The following is a 21,976-nucleotide window of genomic DNA, read 5'->3' as shown; positions in this document are numbered from 1 at the left end:
GATACAAACTTACAGAGACGCTCCAATTTCAGGCAGTGTCCAAGTTCACTCCGAAGTCTTTCCAAGGGGTTTTGGTCCTGGTGCACTTGTTTGGTCCATGCGGCAGGGTAATTTTGGCACGATTACAATTCTGGTCTTGGTATGAAAGGGGCAGAATTGATTCTAGCGATACAAACGAAAAAGTAAAAATAATGAGTACTCATTCCACCAGGAGTAAAAGTGTATGGCAGTTAGATGCAGTACTTTCCCAAATTCAGGGTTGCCCGTCTACCTATTATTTTCAAACCCATGTGTGGTTCGAGAGCTTACTAATTTCGTAGCAACATCATAGAAAACAGCAACTGAGAAATAAACCTGAAAAGATGAGGAACTAAACCTAAAAACTCGTTTACCTTGTAGTTCACTTCTTCCCTTCAAGTCTTGAAAGACTTGAAGAGGAGAAGCGAACTACAATATTATACCAAAAGAGAAATGGCGTGTAGAGAATAGGCAACAAAAAGCGGCAATGGGAGTGATGGAGCTGTGCAATGAGTTGTCAATGGTTTCCAGGACGTATTCGGAAGTGCGCGGCCCCAGCCCCATGCCCTGCATCATCACTATCAAATGCCCAACTCACATCTTCCGCACATTGGTTATGAAATGGAAACATGGTGTAGATTGAAAATGGTTGGATAGTCGAGATGGCGAGTGGTAAGACGTTTTCGGTGTCTGTGATGCTGATAAAGGTGTTGTATCCATCTAGAAAATTCCAAACGCGGTTCCCCTAGTGCAAAAATGAAGATGAGCATCACCCACCCAGCCAGTTAGGGTCGGGTTCCACTGCGGCTCCGCTGCTCCACTGCTCGTCTTTCGCGGCTTGAAACATCATCATTACCATAGTGACCGCGCCTCGAGCTGGAGCAGCAAGGCCGCAGCTCACCGCGAGCTTTCGCTACGATTCTTGACGAAAAACTGCGCGGTACCGCAAATGGCGAGTATCAGTGGGACCGCGCTGCTCCGCTGCATGCAGCCAAGTGCCGTGGTGCAGCAGAGCTGCGGAGCCGCAGTGGAACCCAGTCAGTTACAGAGGCAGCAGCTAATAAGGAGGACTAGGTCCTTTGTACGCATTTCCTATAATGTAGACATGCATGAGCAAAATGTGAAACGATGATTGCAGGGCACACAACGAAAAGGAAAGGGGATTTGTTCAGAACACTGGAAAATTTGAAACAATTTTTACAATTATGAATAATCTATGTGGAGATATCAATTTAAATAATTTAAAAAGGAAAGGGACATATGTATACAAGTTAAGAGTAACTGTCCATCACTGACACTATTATTATACAGTCAGGAACTGCAAATAGCTAGGCACAAGACTGAGAGAGTACTGAGGCGTTCGAACACCTGGCACCTAGCCCTAGCATATCTCCGAAGCGCTAACCAACAGCCTAACGGTGGGAGGTGAGTAGATCAGACCCACCACAAAGTGATCAAAGACCGAAAATCCCATTCACTGCTTCAATGCTTCTCTCGTGACATGCCTTGAGTTCCCAATTATCTGTGGGTTGCAGCACGGCTGGGGAAAAAAACATTCCGCTTCCAAGCAGGACTTAAAAACCTGGCACCCTACGCTTCTCAATGATGGTCTTAGACCATCCCATTATGCCTGCCTGCTGTTGTTAATAAAATTGGCAATAAAATCCTGGGTGGATCCCAGTTGTTCAAGATAATACATTAATAGCCCGACTGGTGTTTATGTACAAGTACCTGTAAATATAGCTCTGGCATCCTCTTATTGAGAACATCTCTTGCATTTGCCTCTTCTTTTTGCGTCTTCCTTCTCTCTAAATTGCTTTGCAGATGGCACACAATTTGTGTCAAGGCCTATAGTTTCTGAGAGACAGAGAGAAATCTTGATGGATCAAATCCTGGCAAAAATAGGAATAATGCCCAAAAGACCTAATGACGCAGATGAATTTAAAAATACACTGGTTGTTGGATATGACGTTGGAGCCGGAATACGGGGCTTTGTTGGTATGTACGTCAATAAGAAGGACAGGTGAGATCCAGAACTGCTCTAACGATTTGTCAAGAATGAATATTTAAAATGTATCAGCATTTTTCTTATCGCAATGAGGAGGACCAGCCATATTTAAAATAATTATATCAGCACTTTTCTTATCACAATGAGGAGGACCAGCCATATTTACAATATATCAGCACTTTTCTTATCGCAATGAGGAGGACCAGTCATATTTACAATGAAGTATCAACAGGTTTGACACAATACCTGTATGCACTATGTATGGCAACGTGTAGAGTTAACAATAGTTTTATAAGAGAGCATGTCTGAGAAAACCAGACAATGTATGCCAGTGGATCTCTCCGATTTCCTTCAAATTTTGCAGTTTTAGTTCCTTTGGGGTGTAGTTCGACTGTGCAGACTGAGAGCCCTTGAAAAGGTTTAATGGGCCCCACCACTACACTCCATTATTCACCCCAGTGCCTGTAGATATGTGAATTTTGTAGAGAGAAAAAAAAGAGCCCTAGGACTTCCGTTTCTACACATATTGCCAAAAACAACACCAAACAAAGTAAAAGTGTATACCAACAGGTATGTGTTAAGTCCGATGGAGTCATATGATGCCTCCGGTAATTCTAGGGCAGTTGACATTTTGGTAGTTCTCGGGCTTAATCATTAGAGTTTTATACTAAAAACAGGTGTATGAAGGAAGTCAGTCACCATGAATGTGTCGCTTTGCTGGTGGCGTGCTGTGGCAAGGTGTTGAGGTTGGCTGGAGAGTGGGGCTACAGGATGGTGGCTGATGAAGGATTGGGAGAATTTCAAAGTTCAAAGGACCAATGGGGGAAGCGAACTGCCTGAAAAGAGAACTATGCCAACCCACGAGGACTCGAACCCGGGACCTTGCTTGTCATGATCAATGCTCTAAGTATCTGAAGAGGAGGGGCCTGATGATTCATTCCCAGTGGTCTAAATATTGGTAGTACTTCAATTCATTTATTCACTTTGTGCTGCTTAGACCATGCACATCCGAAGTACGGGAATGGAGGTGTTAAGAAGTGGAAAGATAACGCTGCAGCGGAGCTGGATAGTTCTTACGGAAAGTTCAATAAATAGCGGAGTTACCTACGTAGCCAGGAGCTCATGAATATCCGCCAATCTCTGTTGACTATACTTTTTGCAGGTTTGAATTGGTTCAGACTATGCGTCCCGTTCGCGGTGAAATTTGTGGATATGGCATCCAATATGATATGGGCGGTAAGCAAACTTCATAAACACCATGTATGAAAATATATCGCAACCAAGAGAACAAACTGTGTGGCAACCATTCTTTTTTTAATAATAATAATAAAGGGTTTGCTCCCCACACCGGAGCTCGCGCTATTCCGCCGACTTTACTTGACACTTGACTGACTCACGACTGCCATCCAGAGCACACGAGAAGTCCATCGAACCTTCGACTCGGCAAACCTGCAAGAAGGCACCACACCCTGCTCCATACACAGTGTTTCGGGGAATTCATCCCTCACCAGTTGAGCTTGAGTAGGCTGAGGAAGATTGTGCCTGAAGAGCACCACTTATATAGAGCTCTCCAGGGACAAACATCACCAGGGATACAAACTTACAGAGACGCTCCGTTTCCAGCGCGACAAACACCTCGTGAACACCAGATAAGTGGTGCTCTTCAGACACAATCTTCCTCAGCCTACTCAAGCTCAACTGATGAGGGGTGAATTCCCCGAAACACTGTGTATTGAGCAGGGAGTGGTGCCTTCTTGCAGGTTTGCCGAGTCGAAGGTTCGATGGACTTCTCGTGTGCTCTGGATGGCAGTCGTGAGTTAGTCAAGTGTCAAGTAAAGTCGGCGGAATAGCGAGAGCTCCGGTGTGGAAAGCAAACCCTTTCTTACAAATCATCGCCGAAGTCGCAACCACTACTTAATAGAGAGGTTCTGCTACACGGAACTACGTACCAAACTCCGTGTCAACTGCAGTGAAGTTTGACACGAATTTTTCATACGTTGCGCTGGTTCTGCTGTACGTAGCATGCGCGTAGCATGCACGAACACCCCGCCACATGTACTCTGTACACTCAGTTTTCACACGGAGTCCAGTCCGTGTGAAGCGCGCTACACATGGAAAACGGTATTAAAAAAATCCATATGAAACTTGATCCCGTACCGCGGCGAGGTTTCCATACGTACTTTGGCACGTTTCACCGTGTGGCAGAACCTCACTACTAATAATAATAATAACAATAATAATAGTACGAAGTAGTGGTTGCGACTTCGGCGATGATTTGTAAGAAAGGTTTGCTCCCCACACCGGAGCTCGCGCTATTCCGCCGACTTCACTTGACACTTGACTGACTCACGACTGCCATCCAGAGCACACGAGAAGTCCATCGAACCTTCGACTCGGCAAACCTGCAAAAGGATGGCAGTCGTGAGTCAGTCAAGTGTCAAGTAAAGTCGGCGGAATAGCGCGAGCTCCGGTGTGGGGAGCAAACCTTTCTTAAAAATCATCGCCGAAGTCGCAACCACTACTTCGTACTGTTGTGCCCAGCGCGGGCTTGCGACTAGTTGGTTTGGAGGTGACAGCGTTGCGAATGACCGAGGGTCCTCGACGTCTGTCTCACCATCCAGGAGCGACACTGACTCACGCTGCTATCTGGTGTTCACGAGGTGTTTATCGCGCTGGAAGCGGAGCGTCTCTGTAAGTTTGTATCCCTGGTGATGTTTGTGCCTGGAGAGCACTATATAAGTGGTGCTCTTCAGGCACAATCTTCCTCAGCCTACTCAAGCTCAACTGATGAGGGGTGAATTCCCCGAAACACTGTGTATTGAGCAGGGAGTGGTGCTTTCTTGCAGGTTTGGATGGACTTCTCGTGTGCTCTGGATGGCAGTCGTGAGTCAGTCAAGTGTCAAGTAAAGTCGGCGGAATAGAGCGAGCTCCGGTGTGGGGAGCAAACCTTTCTAACAATAATAATACTAATAGTAATACCACAGCACGTGTACAAAGGCCAAAGAACAATGTACATGTAGAAGAATACTCTGAAATTAAAAGCCGAGTCCGCTTCTGTCTGCAGTCAACAAAAACTCATCCATAAAAATATCTGATCTCCATTTCGACTTGTCTGCAGCAAATGCTCGTGTTCCTTCTAGGTCGCTGGCATTCTTCAAAGGGATGTCGTGCCCTGTCAGGTCCTACATGATGGTGGTAGGGAGCGTAGCCGCGGGACGGCCCCTTCGTCCACGTGACCCCGCTTGAAAATGGCAGGACATCGCAAGGCAAGGGGGTGACTGCTCACTCATCCTCAGCACATGGCCAGTGAGGCTATGGCGTCGCTTGGCAACAAGCTCCGACAGTGGCTGCGAGCCACATCTGGAATATAGATCATCATTTGTAATCCTGTCTGGATATCGCACTCCCAACAGGTTTCTGAGCTGTTGGCGGTGAAAACAGTCCAGTCGCTGAAAGACTGCCTGGGGCACTCCCCAAGTCTTACAGTTGTAAAGGAGGACAGGCAGCACAAGCGAGCTGTACAGCTTGAGCCTGGACCTTTCTGACACATGCTTGCGCCGCTATCGTACGTCTGGGATTCTTTTATTGATGATTCATAACTACAATAGTTACAATCAGGTGTGAGATAATAATGTCATATGTAGATAATAATGTCATATGTAGATAATAATGTCATATGTAGAAGTGAAAGGAAAAAATGTTCAGAACCGGTTTCTTGTTACGATCTTCATTCTTCAAAATGAACATACGTAACAAAATGTCTTCATACGGAGCTTCTCTCGGGAGAATGAAGTTGAAGACACCACTGTAGCTGCTGCACTTATGTATTGCACACTCTTCGGACAATGAAGCACACCACTTGATTACTCGCCACAATGTATGTTGGACTCAGTATAAAGTCCATGCATACAGTCGTCCCTCTCTAATCCGGCACCTTTTGCAACGGCATTTTCTGCTGGATAAACAAGGGTGCTGGATTATAAAATCCTGCCCTCCAACCCGGCCCACCTACTAACGTACATGTTTGTGTCGTACGTCAAAACGTAGGGATTTTCTGTGTCAATCCAAGTACTTCGTGGAATGCATATCTATAACATACACTTGGGAATACAAGTGCATAGGATATTCCCAAGTGTATGTTACATGTGTTGTGTATGTTACAATGCTCCCTGACGGTATGCGATGTACAACTGCTGGATTAGAAAATCGAATTGTGTACAGTTTGAGTGATTTGTTGCAGAAAATCGCTGCTGGAGGCGGAATTCAAGTGCCGGATTAAAGCGTAGAAAATAAACTGAAAAAATCCGTTTTGCCAGAAAGTGTGCTGGTTTGCAAGGGTGCTGGATAAACAAGTGCCGGATTAGAGAGGGACCACTGTATATGATGTACCGCACCCTCTATATAAGTAGAGAATAATCACCGATGTCGTAGTGTTCATGGGAATATTAACACTGCTGCGCCAAAGTGTTTATAGTTTTTATAGACAGTGTTTATATTAGCATAAACACAAGACAGAGGTGTTTATTCTATTTATACCTAGCTTCGTTTTTGACCTGAAATACTGGTCCGAAATAGCTATTTTAGTATCCCAGTATACTATAGTATAGTATTATCAAGAGTTCCTAACCCCGGGTTAAGTACACTTCCTATCATGGGTGGGCAGCATTGCGTGTTACACACCTAAGATCAATCTTGAAACTGATTCAGCATCACCTGGTGATTGGGTGGTCAAGATAGGTGCTTGGGAATCTTATGGTTGCAGGTTCGATTCCTGCTGAAATTTCTTTCTTCTCTTCTATAATTATTATTTTGTTCTTTTTCAATTGGAGAGAAAATGTCGAAGTCCCTTGAAATTTGAAAAGTTACAACCTCTAAGTGGGTAATATAGCAAAATTATTATAGCCCAAGTTAAAGTGGTGAATATGGAGTGTTTCTTGTACAATTCGAGCCCAGGGCTCAACTGTACCTCACAAGTTTAGAACATCCACGAGTTCTGAAGTTGAGTATTGGAAGATTCTCTTTTCACACAACCAAATAATTGCACACTCTGCCAGCAAGGAACAAAGGAAAAAGGCCCCCGACTAAAGAGGGCTACAGGATAATATATGCACAAGGGTAGATCCACACCGTACAGTAAGAATGCACAAGAAGCGAAAGAAACAAATACCACGCGCGCAGCGTCAGGTTTCTGCGCACTACAGGCAGATCACGCAGTCCGCGGTGTGGACTGAAACTACACAAAGAAAAGTAAGTCTACAATGCACTATAACCTAAGCATCGGGCCATAGATCCATAGTGGCACCGCAATGAAACACGAGAAGGATCATGCATTCACGCAATACAGTTATGATGATCACAAGTGCAACCAGCAGCATGGATACAACGGGAATCACTACTAACGGCCATGAATGATAACATAGTCACACAGTAGAAAGAGGTGTCAGGTGGTTGAACAGCAGTAGTTTTGCCAACATGGAGATATATTCACATGAATTAGAGGGGGTTATTATGAGGGTCACACTGTGCATATACTGCTGACACAGCTGCATAATGCCGTGTAATTTTTTTTTTTAATTTTACTATTATTTTTTTTGGCAACGCAGATGATGATGATTATGAGGGTGATGGGCTGAGCCCAGTTCTGTTCGTTTCCTACCTGGAAGCAGCACTGAGGGAGACTCGAAGCAAACTACCACCACGGCCAGTCACTGATGCAGCAATACCACAGGAAACAGGATATGCCGATGACATTTCCATCTATTCGACTGAGCGACAATGGCTTGCAAACTCCCTACCCGTGACAGCCTGGGTGACTGGTCACTCAACGTTAACAGCAGCAAAACAGAGTGGCTTCACATCTCTGCCTCCACCACCGATTGGCGAAGATCCAAGCAACTTGGCTCTCTCTTGGGGAAAGAGGAGGACTTGAGCCGACGAATGGACCAAGTATCAACATCATATGGCCGCATGTATTTGCTCTGGATATGACATCAACTTGAATCCGAGGAAACCAGGCTTCGTCTCTACAATGCCATCGTCCTACCAACACTGTTATACAACTGCGAAACCTGGGGACTGACGGAGGCTGCACTGGAGAAGCTGAACGCAGATGATGATGATTATGAGGGTGATGGGCTGAGCCCAGTTCTGTTCGTTTCCTACCTGGAAGCAGCACTGAGGGAGACTCGAAGCAAACTACCACCACGGCCAGTCACTGATGCAGCAATACCACATGAAACAGGATATGCCGATGACATTTCCATCTATTCGACTGAGCGACAATGGCTTGCAAACTCCCTACCCGTGACAGCCTGGGTGACTGGTCACTCAACGTTAACAGCAGCAAAACAGAGTGGCTTCACATCTCTGCCTCCACCACCGATTGGCGAAGATCCAAGCAACTTGGCTCTCTCTTGGGGAAAGAGGAGGACTTGAGCCGACGAATGGACCAAGTATCAACATCATATGGCCGCATGTATTTGCTCTGGATATGACATCAACTTGAATCCGAGGAAACCAGGCTTCGTCTCTACAATGCCATCGTCCTACCAACACTGTTATACAACTGCGAAACCTGGGGACTGACGGAGGCTGCACTGGAGAAGCTGAACGCGTTCCATAGACGTCAACTACGGAACTTGTTCGGAATTAGGTATCCCACCATCATCTCCAACAAAGACCTCTATTCCAGAGCACGCACACAGCCACTCTCGCACACCTTTGCTGTCTGCCGTTTCTGGATGCTGGGCCATGTTCTGAGGATGCCCTCAGACGCCCCACCACAGCAGGCAATGGACAACTACTTCCGTCGAGATGTCACCGGTGTGCGTGGACGCCCAAAATCGAACCTGGCCACGGCAGTCAAGGCAAGCGCTGCTGCCAGAGACATGCCACTGAAGACCATGACCGATCTGAGTGGGCTCAGAATGCGCGCTTTGGAAAAGCAATCATGGAGGGAACGCTCAGCCTGAGCTGGTTTTGCTCGCGGCTGCCATGCACCGAGTAGTGAACTCGGGACAGAAGCGGACCAGGCATCATGACTTTGCACATCTATCATTATGCTGCTTCATTACGCGACCTATTTTATTATTATTATTATTTTAAAACGAAGGTAAGTTATGGGTCGCAAGTATCCACGCAAACACACATCCAGTCACAATAATGCATTTGTCAAAAGTATCCGAACGTGTTCGGTCCCTTCCCATCAAGGAACATACAGGGAATGGCTCAAGTTGGAAAGACTTAAACTTATATAGCGTAAGGATAATGAGATAACAACACTCGTGACAAGGTGGACAATTATCAAGTTCAGCACGACACAAAACTCGAAGGAAAATAATAATAGTGACAACAACACAGTGCGCAAATTAACCCATTGAACGCTGATGACGTCTATAGACGTCATTGAAAATGCCCCCCATGCGCGGGATGACGTCTATAGACGTCATGGGATATATTATAGTGATTTCCGTCACTATCATGTGTGTGAAAGCACTGTTACTGTTAGTCAGTTGGATCATGATCCTGCCTCTTGTACGATAGGTCGTCGGTACGAATCCCGCTTGGTAACACTAAGCGTCTTTTTTTCTTCTCTTTTCAGCGATCTTTCAGCTGCAATTGCACACATTTAGCGTATTTCACGCAATTTGAGCAAACTTGCGTCCCCTATTGTGAAGCGCTATTCTTTTCGGGGACTGTATCGATTCTGTCACCCTGTGGTTGATGGTCTTGGCAATCATTTCCAAAATATTTGAGGACCCAGTTGCCAGAACCCTGGAGTTTTAGAACTTTCTATTTCAAGTATTTGCCTTGTTTTTAGCATTTTATATGCAGAGTACCATAGGCAAGGCCCAGTAGCGCTGAATGGGTTAAGTTACATTGTTAGAAGCTGTGTTAGACGCTTTGTATATCCGTAAGTTAGATCCTGAACTTTGCGTACAGAAAGAAAATGTGTTGTCGCTACAACTGTTTGTTGTTACTCCTCGTCGAGGCGTTTGTCTCGGGCCCGGTGCGCGAGTGAAACCGAACCGTGACAAAGGCTTTCGCTCTTTAGTGCTATTGACTGGCTTTTCATACGATGCCTATTGATGTCTAGAGACATGCTGTCTAGCCTTCCCCTGGTACGCATTCACGGGGCTTTGTTGAAGTTCGTGCCGTGAACTGCCAAAGGGAATTGTTTGAATGGTGCTGGGGCGAGTGCGACATTACGGCGACCCTGCAGCCGGCCTAATCGCGTTTGTCGCTACAACCGATTTTATCTCATTATCTTTACGCTATATAAGTTTTAGTCTTTCCAACTTGAGCCATTCCCTGTATATTCCTTGAGAAGGGACCGAAAACGTTCGAATACTTTTGACAAATTAATGCCTTATTGTGACTGGATGTGTGTTTGCGTGGATACTTGCGACCCAAAACTTACCTTTGTTATTTTTTAAGTATTATCCGCCTGCGCCCTCTTTAAAAAATTTTATTATTATTATTTGAACAAACGGCGAGGAGACAACAATTTGATAACCGCAATCAGTAATACAAGCTGGATCGACATTTGTGTACACTTTATTCATGTAATGTAAAACTGTGGAGACAATGTGTAATAAAACGATGAAAATGTGAAGAAATGGGTTAGAGAAAATGAGGATTCAAACAAGTTTTCGTACAACACTCATCAGGAATCTTCATTGTACTAAAGGACAATGAAAACAAAATTGAACTATTATAGAAAATCTAAGTTAGAGAAATAACACTAAGAACAACAGCAGTGAAATTTACAAGTGTGAATTTTATCAATGAAAGCGAGACGCGCTTAGCGAGACTCGCTTTCATTGATGAAATTCACACTTGTAAATTTCACTGCTGTTGTTCTTAGTGTTATTTCTCTAACTTAGATTTTCTATGAAATGGTTTGCTCCCCACACCCATCGCCGAAGTCGCAACCACTACTTCGTTAGATTTTCTATAGTAGTTCAATTTTGTTTTCATTGTCCTTTAGTACAACGAAGATTCCTGATGAGTGTTGTACGAAAACCTGTTTGAATCCTCATTTTCTCTACACCATTTCTTCACATTTTCATCGTTTTATTACACATTGTCTCCACAGTTTTACATTACATGAATAAAATGTACACAAATGTCGACCCAGCTTGTATTACTGATTGCGGTTATCAAATTATTATTATTATTATTGTGAAAAGAAGAAGGACAAAATGTTACGAGTTATGACTAAATTATGAGTTATAAGATCTGGTTACGTTGGTGGACAGTTAGTCATAACTCGTAACATTTTGTCCTTCTTCTTTTCACAATTATTTAATTGGCTCACCATCCGAGTTACACTTTGCACAATTATTATTTTTTCCCATGATATGCAGACGTGGCGGCTTCCCTATCATCCACCACAACCATGTCCGGGACTACATTGCCGGCCTTCTTGGCAGAGTGTGCAATGCCGTGGAGACGGAGCCTGTTCTTCAACCCCTTGCTGGTCAAGTTCTTCCAAGGGCCGCCAACACTGACCCTCTGGCCAGACTGGACGTCAAGGGTAGGGGCCTCTGGTCCATGCAAGAGGATGCATTATTGACATAAGGGTTTTCTATCCCTGCACGTCCTCTTACATGACTAAGTCCCTCTCTGCGACCTACAGATGGCATGAGGAGCAGAAGAAAGCGGCTTATGGTGAGCGGATGCGGCGGGTGGAGAGGGGCAGCTTCTCTCCATTGGTGTTCTCCTCTGTCGGGGGAGCTGGCGGTGAGGCCCGGTATGTGTTGAAACGTCTCGCCATTCGCCTGGCAGCGGCAACCGGAGACTCGTACAGCGTCCTCATGGGACGGATCCGCTGTGAGCTTGGCTTCACACTAGTCCGTGACTCCATCATGCTGTTGCGTGGTAGTCGGAGGAAGGTGAATTTCAGCCATCACCTCAGCGATGTCCTGCAGCATGAGTCGCTCATGCCAGTTTGACTCGGTTCAATTTGTCTTTGGTGTCTGTGCATGATGATGTCACAGGTTTGTTTGCCAGTTTTGGTTATGTTGCCGTTCATCCTCCGTCTTTGCTTTTTGTTTTGCTGTTTCCTTTCTCTTCTTCCTCTTTGCTCACGTTGATGCCATTTTGTTGTGATTCCGCATGCTTTGACTCAAACTCGCAAGGTTTATCATTATCCCTTGCACCTTTTACTGGTTTAGGACTTGTGCCCAGTCCTGAAGTTATTGCTCATTGTTTGTGTTTTTGTTTTTATTGTTTTGCATTTACATTTACATGTATTTAGAACACATGCTCAATTCATGTGCAAGGTTGATTGCTATCCCTTGCACGTATCAGGGCCTGTGCCCTTTCCTGTTTTATTTCATCTCATAATAGCACATAATAAACCAGTTTGTACCCGAAAACAATTATTATTTCCAAGTTTAATTATTCAGATGGAGTTCCAAGGTTTAATTTATACAAAAGAGAAAGACCAAGGAACTGCAAGTTACGCTATACTGTCCACTAACACCACCAGTTACTAAACAATCAGCTCATGCGATAACATTGCACGTCACTGACCGACGGTACTGACGTTCTACAACTAACTGGCTAACAGCTCTCGCACATCTTGGATGCGCACTCCAACAGCCTTCCAACTTCGAAGGTTCTAAGTTATAGAAATAACATAAGGAGGGAAAGGTGAGCGCAACCAAGACAAGCACGAGCTGAAAGTCTCAGCTGTGAAGGACGTTGGCGGATGTTCATGCATGTCGATGACGATACTGGCAATTCAGTTTTCATACCGTTCTTCTTTGCCAATGAACTGTACGTTCTGGAGATCTCGTAAACGATACTGCATCCTTATGAGTGGATAGTTGGTGAGGGAATCCCTCTCCCAACTCATTGGCCCCGATCGCGGACGATTTCCAACTCTCTCCTTCTCTCTCCAAGCAATGCGTCCACGAATATGCAACACTAGGACTGCAACCAGGGAATAGTGCTACTAGTAGATTACTCTGCCACACCCTCACTGCAACTGCAACTGCAAGCATCCACACCCTCACTGCAACTGCAACTGCAGGCATCCACACCCTCACTGCAACTGCAACTGCAGGCATCCACACCCTCACTGCAACTGCAACTGCAGACATCCACACCCTCACTGCAACTGCAACTGCAGGCATCCACACAGTCGCTGGGGTCGATGATGGATCATGGAGGAGGCAACGACACCCATGCTACACAACTATTTGAATTTGATATTGATGTAAACTAAACTAATATTCAAATACACCCGTACTGGGCCGCCAGTGAATGTGCCCCAAATCCACGAGTGTACTTGACAGGAGACATTCAGCAGCCTGTCAGCGATCCACGATAGCTCTACTTGTACAAGCGAAGGTCGCTAGCGCTTCAACTCGGACAATAATAACATCTAAAATTGCATAGGACGTGCTGCATTTGCATTCCCTCCGCCAAAGCGGAGCGCTGAGGAACACAGTAGTCTACATGTATGTGTGACCGCTGCATCGTGTGTTCCGCCAAAGCGGCTGCGGTAGCTACCGCTTTTCGCCTCCGCAAAAGCGGTGCAGGGGTTTCATGTGTGACCGCGGCCTAAGGCCAATAAAATTTAATACTGTTTATAAAGAACTCCTTTTTAGGGAAAGTGAAGGTCAACATAGTATGTATAATAAATGTGAAGCTGAAGGATTTATTGCAATTACATACCAGTTATAAAACCTCGGGGACCTCCGTTTTATACTGGTGTGTAATTGCAATAAATCCTTCAGCTTCACATTTATTATAAACATATGAGCCAGGGACTACAGAAACCACCCTATGGGACTTTTTGGCGAAAATTTGTTTCTCTCAAAATGTTGGTATGGCATGGTAATGTGCTCAAACTAAATTTCAAGTTGATCTACGATGGTAAAATGTGCCTAACCACCTATTTAATAATGGCATGTCAATTGAAAGATATACTGCAAATTTATGTACACAGTTTGTAATGTTCTTTGTATATCTTCATTCTTGCTAGTTAGGCAGTTCAAATGTGTAGTGAACTATGCCCTCAGCTTCATCCAGTGACGCCTGCGCGCCGTCCACTAAATCTCAGTAGTATTGCCACTCCCCTTGTGCTAGTGATATGTGCGAACGCAGGGCCTGGACACTACATTCCGTCTCTTCCTCTGTATGGGCAACACGAATTTTGTCCCCCAGCTTGTCACACAGTGCGCATACATGTGTCCTTGGCTTCATCACTTTGATGTGTTCTGCCTGTCTCCTCTAAATGCGGCAAAATGACCTATAATGAACAGGTGAATACTGTGTGACGGTCTTGGTATAAATGTTGTATGCAGACTTCTTGTTCTTGGATGCTGGTAAGTATACTGGAGGGTCCTCAGCACGACCTCGCTCCGCTGCAGGTTGAGGTAGACCGTACATGTTCGCATATGAATAAATAAAATGCACTACATCCTGCTCTATGTCTGCTGAAATGGATAAGTGCTCTGGTGTTCTCCCAGTCAAGCCATGGTGTCCCAGTTGAACGACTCCTTTGTTTGCCTTTTTTTGAAGGTGCTTCATTACATGACTTCCAACAGCATTAACCCGTCTTTGCACAACTCGTAACCACGTACATGATAGCGGAAATAAAGAGGTCGATCACCGCCACCAGTCATCGACTTTCGCATGCTCCCAGTCAGTGCGCCCAGAACAAACTGCTTGAAGCGATTTTTCAATTCTCGCAGTTTAGAGACTTCAAACATGTAGTCCTCGAGCTGCTGCTCTGGGATGACTTTCCAATGATTCTTCGACTTGCATCCACAGCCTCTCTCAATCCCATCGCGTATGTCTGAAGACAGGAGACCACGCTTCACCTGCTCAGTCGTCGGTGGCTCAGGTGCGGGGGCATCTGGTTCGTCATCCCATTCCGAGTAGTCGGTGTCACTCTCCGCGTTTGAAATTTCCGAGCTGTCGGGGCTTGGCGTTTTCGACACAACACTAGCAGCACTCGAGCTTGCTGTGGCTCCATACGTCTTCTTCTTAGGTGGCATATCATCGCCGTCGCTGTCGGCATCGGTGTAGGAATCGCTCGCGGACGACTCGTGGGTGCCAGCGCTGAATCCGTAAAATTTCTCGTCGTCCGATTCAAGCGCCTTCGCTATAGCATCAGAGACTCCACACAGAATCGAGCTGCGTCGTCTACTAGATGTTGTTGCCATAATCAATCACAGTAAGTGGAGCCTCTTGAGTTACTCGACAATCGCTCGGAATCCTATTGTCTTCACCGAACACCTAATCAACATAACAAGAGGACAGCTCTTGAGTCTTGTCAAAACAAAAGTGACGAGTTCTGCGCTTCGCGTAACTTTGAGTCACGTGACTTTGAAACGTCATAACTTGATTTTGATATCAAACGTCGTAGGGCAGTTTCTATAGTCCCTGGCTCATATATGCAGTACTCCTTTTTTTATGATTCAGAATGAGGCAGCTACAAGTCGGATATACCTTTCTCTGCAGTGTATATGGAAAGTATTCACCATCATACACACCTCGGCCTTCGGCCTCGGGCTGAATTGGTGTATATTTTCCTCATACACTCCAGCTCAGAGAATATCCTTTAGAATCATGTTCTTTTGTGCTATTTGAGATGCATTTTGCTTGCCTCCTTACTAAATAGGGGAATAAATAGGGGAATATCAACAACTTTGTCATGTAACTGTAGTGTACTTTTTCTAGGGTTGCTCCCACCCGTCCGGTCCAAATATTTTGTTTGAAACCTGGCTACAAACGGTTGTACTTTGTTCCGTAGGATATCTACTAATAATTATTACATACATGTATATCTAGTGAACGGAGACACAGGTTTATCAGGTTTTACCGGCCGGTTTCACTCAGGGGAGAGGCTAAACAGAGCACACTCACAATTGCCAATTTAGGCAATAAATACCGGTAAACTAGAATATTATTTTGCTTCCCAGCAGGATTTGAACTTGAGTTCAATTATTGAATGCATCAAATAAAAAAAGAGACATGGAAACAAATGTTTTCTATCTCCATGGCAAGCAGAATCTGGGACATTTGTGTTGATCTATTTTTGCCACCTCTGTCTTGTGATCATTGTGTCCTGTGTGTGCTTCTGACTGTGTGGTGCATGAATGTTGGTATTTGCAGTCATGATCAGACGATACATCAATAGAAGGAAGGCAATGCCTGAGAGAATTATCATCTACCGTGATGGTGTTGGCGATCCTGAAGTAAGAATTTTGTTATTTTCCATTTTGCCTTTTGCAAGTGACCAGCCGCTCCGGAAAAGGTCAATAGACTTTGTGCGATACTGTTGCTATTGCAGATTGCCACCACTTAGAACTTAGGAAAGGGAAAGGACGATTCGTATATGATTATAGTTGTCTGGGAGAGAAACCAAGAAAGATCCTTCGTGACTCCCCCTCAATGCACGCAGGCGCCAATATGTCCATTCACACAGCAACTATGCTGTGGCTACAATGTCACACCATTCTGTGCTTGTCTCTGTCCACCACTTGATTTTTCAATTCATTCACTCTCAGTAAGTTAAAAGCTGATTACATCGCATTCTAAAACGTTTGACCAAAACATTGCAGGCTTTATCTACCTCTCCTTGTCAGTACCAATGCCTCGAAGCCGTAACTGTCGACGGAATATGCAATTGCCTGAAGCAGTCGTAACTTCATGTTTAGATAGGGATAAATGAAGAACATGAAATCTTAGAAGTAGCGACTAACTCGGCCATTTGAAAATAATCTGAACCGTCCACCTCCATAAAATTCTAAAACTCCACTCAGGACTTGCATCCACAGTCGCACCAAATATTGTTGGTGGCGCAAGGAGAAGCTTGTCGTTTGGAGCGACAAGTGATCACCGCTGCTTTTCCTTGTCAGAGTCGACAATACAATTTGTTCTGCGGCGTTGGGAGTAGTGTTCGAGTAGAATTTGCGGAGTAGAATTTGTAGAGGAGACGTAGCGGAGGGACGAGCTTTTCTGCGCATGTATGAGTTTGGCCGTAATTCAGCTGGTCGAGTTGCAAAATTCAAAAAAGGTTAATTTCAAGGAACCCCCAAAAAGAAGGTGGGGGACATGTCCTCAGTGCTAGAAGAAGTGTTCTACTATCTGCCAGTGTATAGTTCTTGCTAATCGAGGACGTAGCTGGCTGTTTTATCAGCGCTTGTAAATTGGCGATTTTCAAGACGATCATTTGTGGCGCAAGGGGGTGCTGGCCCTCGTCTTCTGGGATGCTGGCGCTGCTAAGCAGTACTGCTCCAGGAACTCATCTAAGATGAAGCAATGTTGGCTTGATGGAATTTTGTTCGTAGCTTGTTCGTGTACGCTGTGGAGCGACTCGTTTTTAGCCCCATTAATAATGTGATTTGTCGGCCATTTTTGAGGGGTGTGCAAGTTTCAAGCTCCACTTCAGAAACTTTTTCAAGGGCTTTGTACAGTCGAGCTACACCCCAAAGGCAACTTACCTGCCAATTTTGAGCGAAATCGGAGAGATCCACTTGCACACATACTTTGGTATTCTCAGACATGGTCTCTTTGAATAAAATTTAAATGTGTTTTTAAGACCGGACTCGGATGGAGAGCCAAGGATAACTTTATAGTAAAGAAAAAAAGACCAAGAAACTACAAGTTACGCTATAATGTCCACTAACACCACCAGTTACTAAACAATCAGCTCATGCGATGACAAGAACCAGTTAGTTGTAGAACGTCAGTACCGTCGGTCAGTGTGGTGCAATGTTATCGCGTGAGCTGATTGTTTAGTAACTGGTGGTGTTAGTGGACAATATACACTATACTATCAAAAGGTATTCTTTGTAGACCAAAGAGTGGTATATTTGATAACATTTAATAACGATAGAAATTTTACGATGCTTCTCCAGACGTTTCGTTGTTCTGAACAACATGGTCAGTGGATAATATACACTATAGCGTAACTTGTAGTTTCTTGGTCCTTTTTTCTTTACTTTAAATGTATCCTTGCCTCTCTATCCGAGTCCATTGTTGAACACCTGATGAGCCGTCCTTATCTTTACGGCGGAATGATCGTCGTGTGAAACTGCTGCTTGTTGCCGCTGCTTATTGTCCATCTGAATGGTCATAGTACAGTGCTGTATTACTGAGGCATTCGGTTTTGCATGATTCCTGTTCGCATAGCTTACCCTTCTATTGATCTTCGCATCTTTGAGCTACACAAGTTGAGTGGAATGTTGCTTTGCGTCCTTGAATCGTGGTTTGACCGTATTGTCCAGTAGTCTTGCCAGTATCATCATCGACATGCATGAACATCCACCAACGTCCTTCACAGCTGAGACTTTCAGCTCGTGCTTTTCTTGCTTGCGCTCACCTTCCCCTCCTTATGTTATTTCTATAACTTAGAACCTTCCAAGTTGAAAGGCTGTTGGAGCGCGCATCCCAGATGTGCTAGAGCTGTTCGCCAGTTAGTTGTAGAACGTCAGTACCGTCGGTCAGTGTCGCGCAATGTTATCGCATGAGCTGATTGTTTAGTAACTTTTGGTGTTAGTGGACAAAATAGCATAACTTGTAGTTTCTTGGCCCTTTTTTATAAACGTGTTTTGTAATTATTTGACTTTCTTCTGTGTCTCCTTTTTGTGGTTTCACGTGGATGTGGCTATCGCGGATGTGGCTATCGCTGATGTGGCTATCTTGGATGTGGCTATCGTGGCTGTGGCTATCGTGGCTGTGGCTATCGTGGCTGTGACTTGAATTTTGTTACGGACGTGCAGTTTGAAGAGGTGATTAATACAGAGGTGGTGCATATAACAACCGCCATTAGGAGACAAGATAACCCGTAAGTACCACAGCATGGTGATATTGAGACATTTCCTGTAAATTCGGTTTGGATGTCTACACTATAATATATTAACTGGTTTGAGGGAAAGAGACAAACGGGAAAAGTCTGAAGAAAAGATTGACTGTCACCACCAGGACTCGAACCAGGGACCCTCGCTTGTAGCCAGCGATGCTCTAACCACTGAGCTATGGTGTAGTCGTCATCCCAGCAGAGGCCGTTCAACATTTTCTTCAGACTTCGTAACTCACACTTCCTGTGAATCCACACAGGCGGGTGGGACGCAGCCCTCACTGTAACCCACACACTTCACGTACAAACTAGCACGCGGGGAGCCCCAAGTCATAAAATATTAACTGGTTTGAGGGAAAGAGACAAACGGGAAAAGTCTGAAGAAAAAATTGACTGTCACCACCAGGACTCGAACCAGGGACCCTCGCTTGTAGCCAGCGATGCTCTAACCACTGAGCTATGGTGTAGTCGTCATCCCAGCAGAGGCCGTTCAACATTTTCTTCAGACTTCGTAACTCACACTTCCATATATATGCCTCTGGAACTCCAGCGCCCTGCCACATAGTGATTTTCTGGTGCTAACATGGTTCGGACACTGCTCGATTAGAGATCCAATGCAGGCTCTTTGAGCCACGGGCACAACTCTTTGATTCAGGTTTTTGAGGAGATCAACACGGATTTGAACGTGATAAGAAGGGTGAGTTGTGCATTCAACACGCGCGCACGCACACACACACACCTCACCTCACCTCAGACCTGCCCATCGCGGAAGCGATGATAGCAAACAGCTATGTTAGACATAGCAACTTGTGCTGGGATTACACCATTCAACAGCTTGCAAGGCTGATGAATTGACCGCCACTATTTTTAGCCTGGTATCCACCACACAGCTGATTGAAGTGACTTTTTCTGGCCAGTGAATCCCTATTTTTCATTTTTCTTTCTTTTTTTTCTTTTTTTTCTACACACACACCACACCACATGCTCCGGCATACACTGGCTGTTGGTAACCACCCAGGAGAATAAAAGAAAGGTTAGGAAGAGTCCGAGAAAGAGAAGAAAGACGTGTGCGACCATAATCGTCGGGAATTGAACCCGCAACCTCGCGATTGGAAATCGACTGCACATACCACTGCACCATATGGGACACACACACACACGCGCGCACACACACACACACACAAACACACACACACGATTGGCTATGGGTTAGAACCCTTTTTTTTACATTTTCGCCGCCATCTCATCAGAAGGATTGTACTAACAAAGACACATGAAACACGTAACGCAAAAATTAATAATTACTTATTTATCTATTTATTTATTACAGCATCTCATAGCACAGTGAGAACACCGGCCAATACAAAGAGAGAGGGTGTTAGCCAACCATAGCAAGGAAGGGAGAAGGGGAGGAGAAGAAACAAACTTGTACTAAAAATGCAGTGACGTGAAAGGAAATGCCAACGTTAGTAAAAGGCAATGAGAGCGAAAGAATGGTGGTAGTCAAAGCACAAAGATCTATCACAAGCAGAGCGATAAATCAACAACGAAGAAGTGCAATCCACGTACTGAGAACTACCGATCCAAACTCACAATTTCAAAATGAACAACTTTTTCTTTGCGTTCCAATGTCCGGCTTAGCAGTGAAAATGTAAATTGACTCCAATTGGACTATGTGCACGTTACAAGACTGAAAACGAATCATCAGAGTAACTTGAACGACATGCACTATTCCCCACCAAATGATTACTAAGAGCAGAATCATACATTCCAATATTTAATACCAAAATAGCTACATAAACAGTTTCCTCTGAGACAAAAAATGCGATTATACTCATAAAAAGGACACACTTCAGGCTCTTAACGAACATCATGAAAGTTTTTGGTTTCACAAGTTTGCTTTCAAGCCTTCTCATCCCTTGAAACACAGGAAGAGTGACTGAGATTCACATGGTCGTGGGCTTGAATCCCCCCTCTTGTGTATTTCTGCATTCTTCAAAAATTTCTTTTTCTGAGTCAGAGAGAAAATTTCTAAGTCCAAGAGGTTCTAAGGAGTCAAAATTAAAATATATTTATACAGTATAAAATAGTCAAATAATTATATTTTATTAACTGGTTTGAGGGAAAGAGTTAATTATATTTTATACAGTATAAAATAGTCAAGTATATTGTGTATTTGACTAAGCAGTCAAATACGCGATATATTTGACCGCTTAGGTATCATTGAAATTAGTGGGGTCAAAATACTAATGAGGCGATACAATATGTTATATTTTCTCCATTCTATCATTGCAGGTTGATCCCTGATCAGAACAACCCGGGCATGTTTGGTACGGCCCAGAGGACAACGGTAGAGCTGGTTTTTGTCGTCGTTCAGAAACGGATAGCCGAGCGCCTGTTTTGTGCCAGAAATGTTGGTGAAAATAAACGAACAGTGGAATGTGTGAAACCCGGCACATTTATCAAAGCCCACATTAACAAGTGCCCAAAGCCTGGTGGCAAGTAAGATTTTACCAAAAATTTACCAAAAATACATGGACAATTAACTCCCTCAGACTGATGAAGATAGACTGATAGGTATAATAATATTAATAATAAATTCCATAACCTTGAACCTTCCAAGTTGGAAGGCTGTCGGTTAGCGCTACGGAGATGTGTTGAAGCTAGGTGTCAGGACGTCGAATGTCTCAGTACTCTGTCAGTTTTGTGCCTAGTTATTGCACTTTCTGACTGTATAAAGTATCATGTTACAGTGATGGAGAGTTACTCTTAACTCGTATCCATAATGTCTCTTTCCTTTCTAAATAATAATACTAATAATAATAATAATACGAAGTAGTGGTTGCGACTTCGGCGATGATTTGTAAGAAAGGTTTGCTCCCCACACCGGAGCTCGCGCTATTCCGCCGACTTTACTTGACACTTGTGTGACTCACGACTGCCATCCAGAGCACACGAGAAGTCCATCGAACCTTCGACTCGGCAAACCTGCAAGAAGGCACCACTCCCTGCTCAATACACAGTGTTTCGGTGAATTCACCCCTCATCAGTTGAGCTTGAGTAGGCTGAGGAAGATTGTGCCTGAAGAGCACCACTTATATAGTGCTCTCCAGGCACAAACATCA

At 44.5% G+C, this 21,976-nt stretch overlaps 1 protein-coding gene across 1 annotated transcript; it reads left to right on the top strand.

Annotated features, from left to right (window-relative positions):
- Positions 1-680: 680 nt before the first annotated feature.
- Positions 681-21,357, top strand: LOC135829209 (protein argonaute-3-like). The gene is made up of 6 exons (XM_065341615.1): positions 681-690; positions 1,843-2,041; positions 3,189-3,262; positions 16,163-16,245; positions 18,775-18,839; positions 21,147-21,357. The coding sequence occupies exons 1-6, from the start codon at positions 681-683 to the stop codon at positions 21,355-21,357; spliced, it is 642 nt and encodes a 213-aa protein (XP_065197687.1).
- Positions 21,358-21,976: the final 619 nt, after the last annotated feature.

The sequence above is a fragment of the Sycon ciliatum genome, chromosome 13, assembly GCF_964019385.1.
Source record: "Sycon ciliatum chromosome 13, ocSycCili1.1, whole genome shotgun sequence".
In the NCBI taxonomy this organism is placed as follows: domain Eukaryota; kingdom Metazoa; phylum Porifera; class Calcarea; order Leucosolenida; family Sycettidae; genus Sycon; species Sycon ciliatum.
The sequence above is the reverse complement of the archived record's forward strand: the minus strand, read 5'-3'. Positions and strand labels throughout refer to the sequence as shown.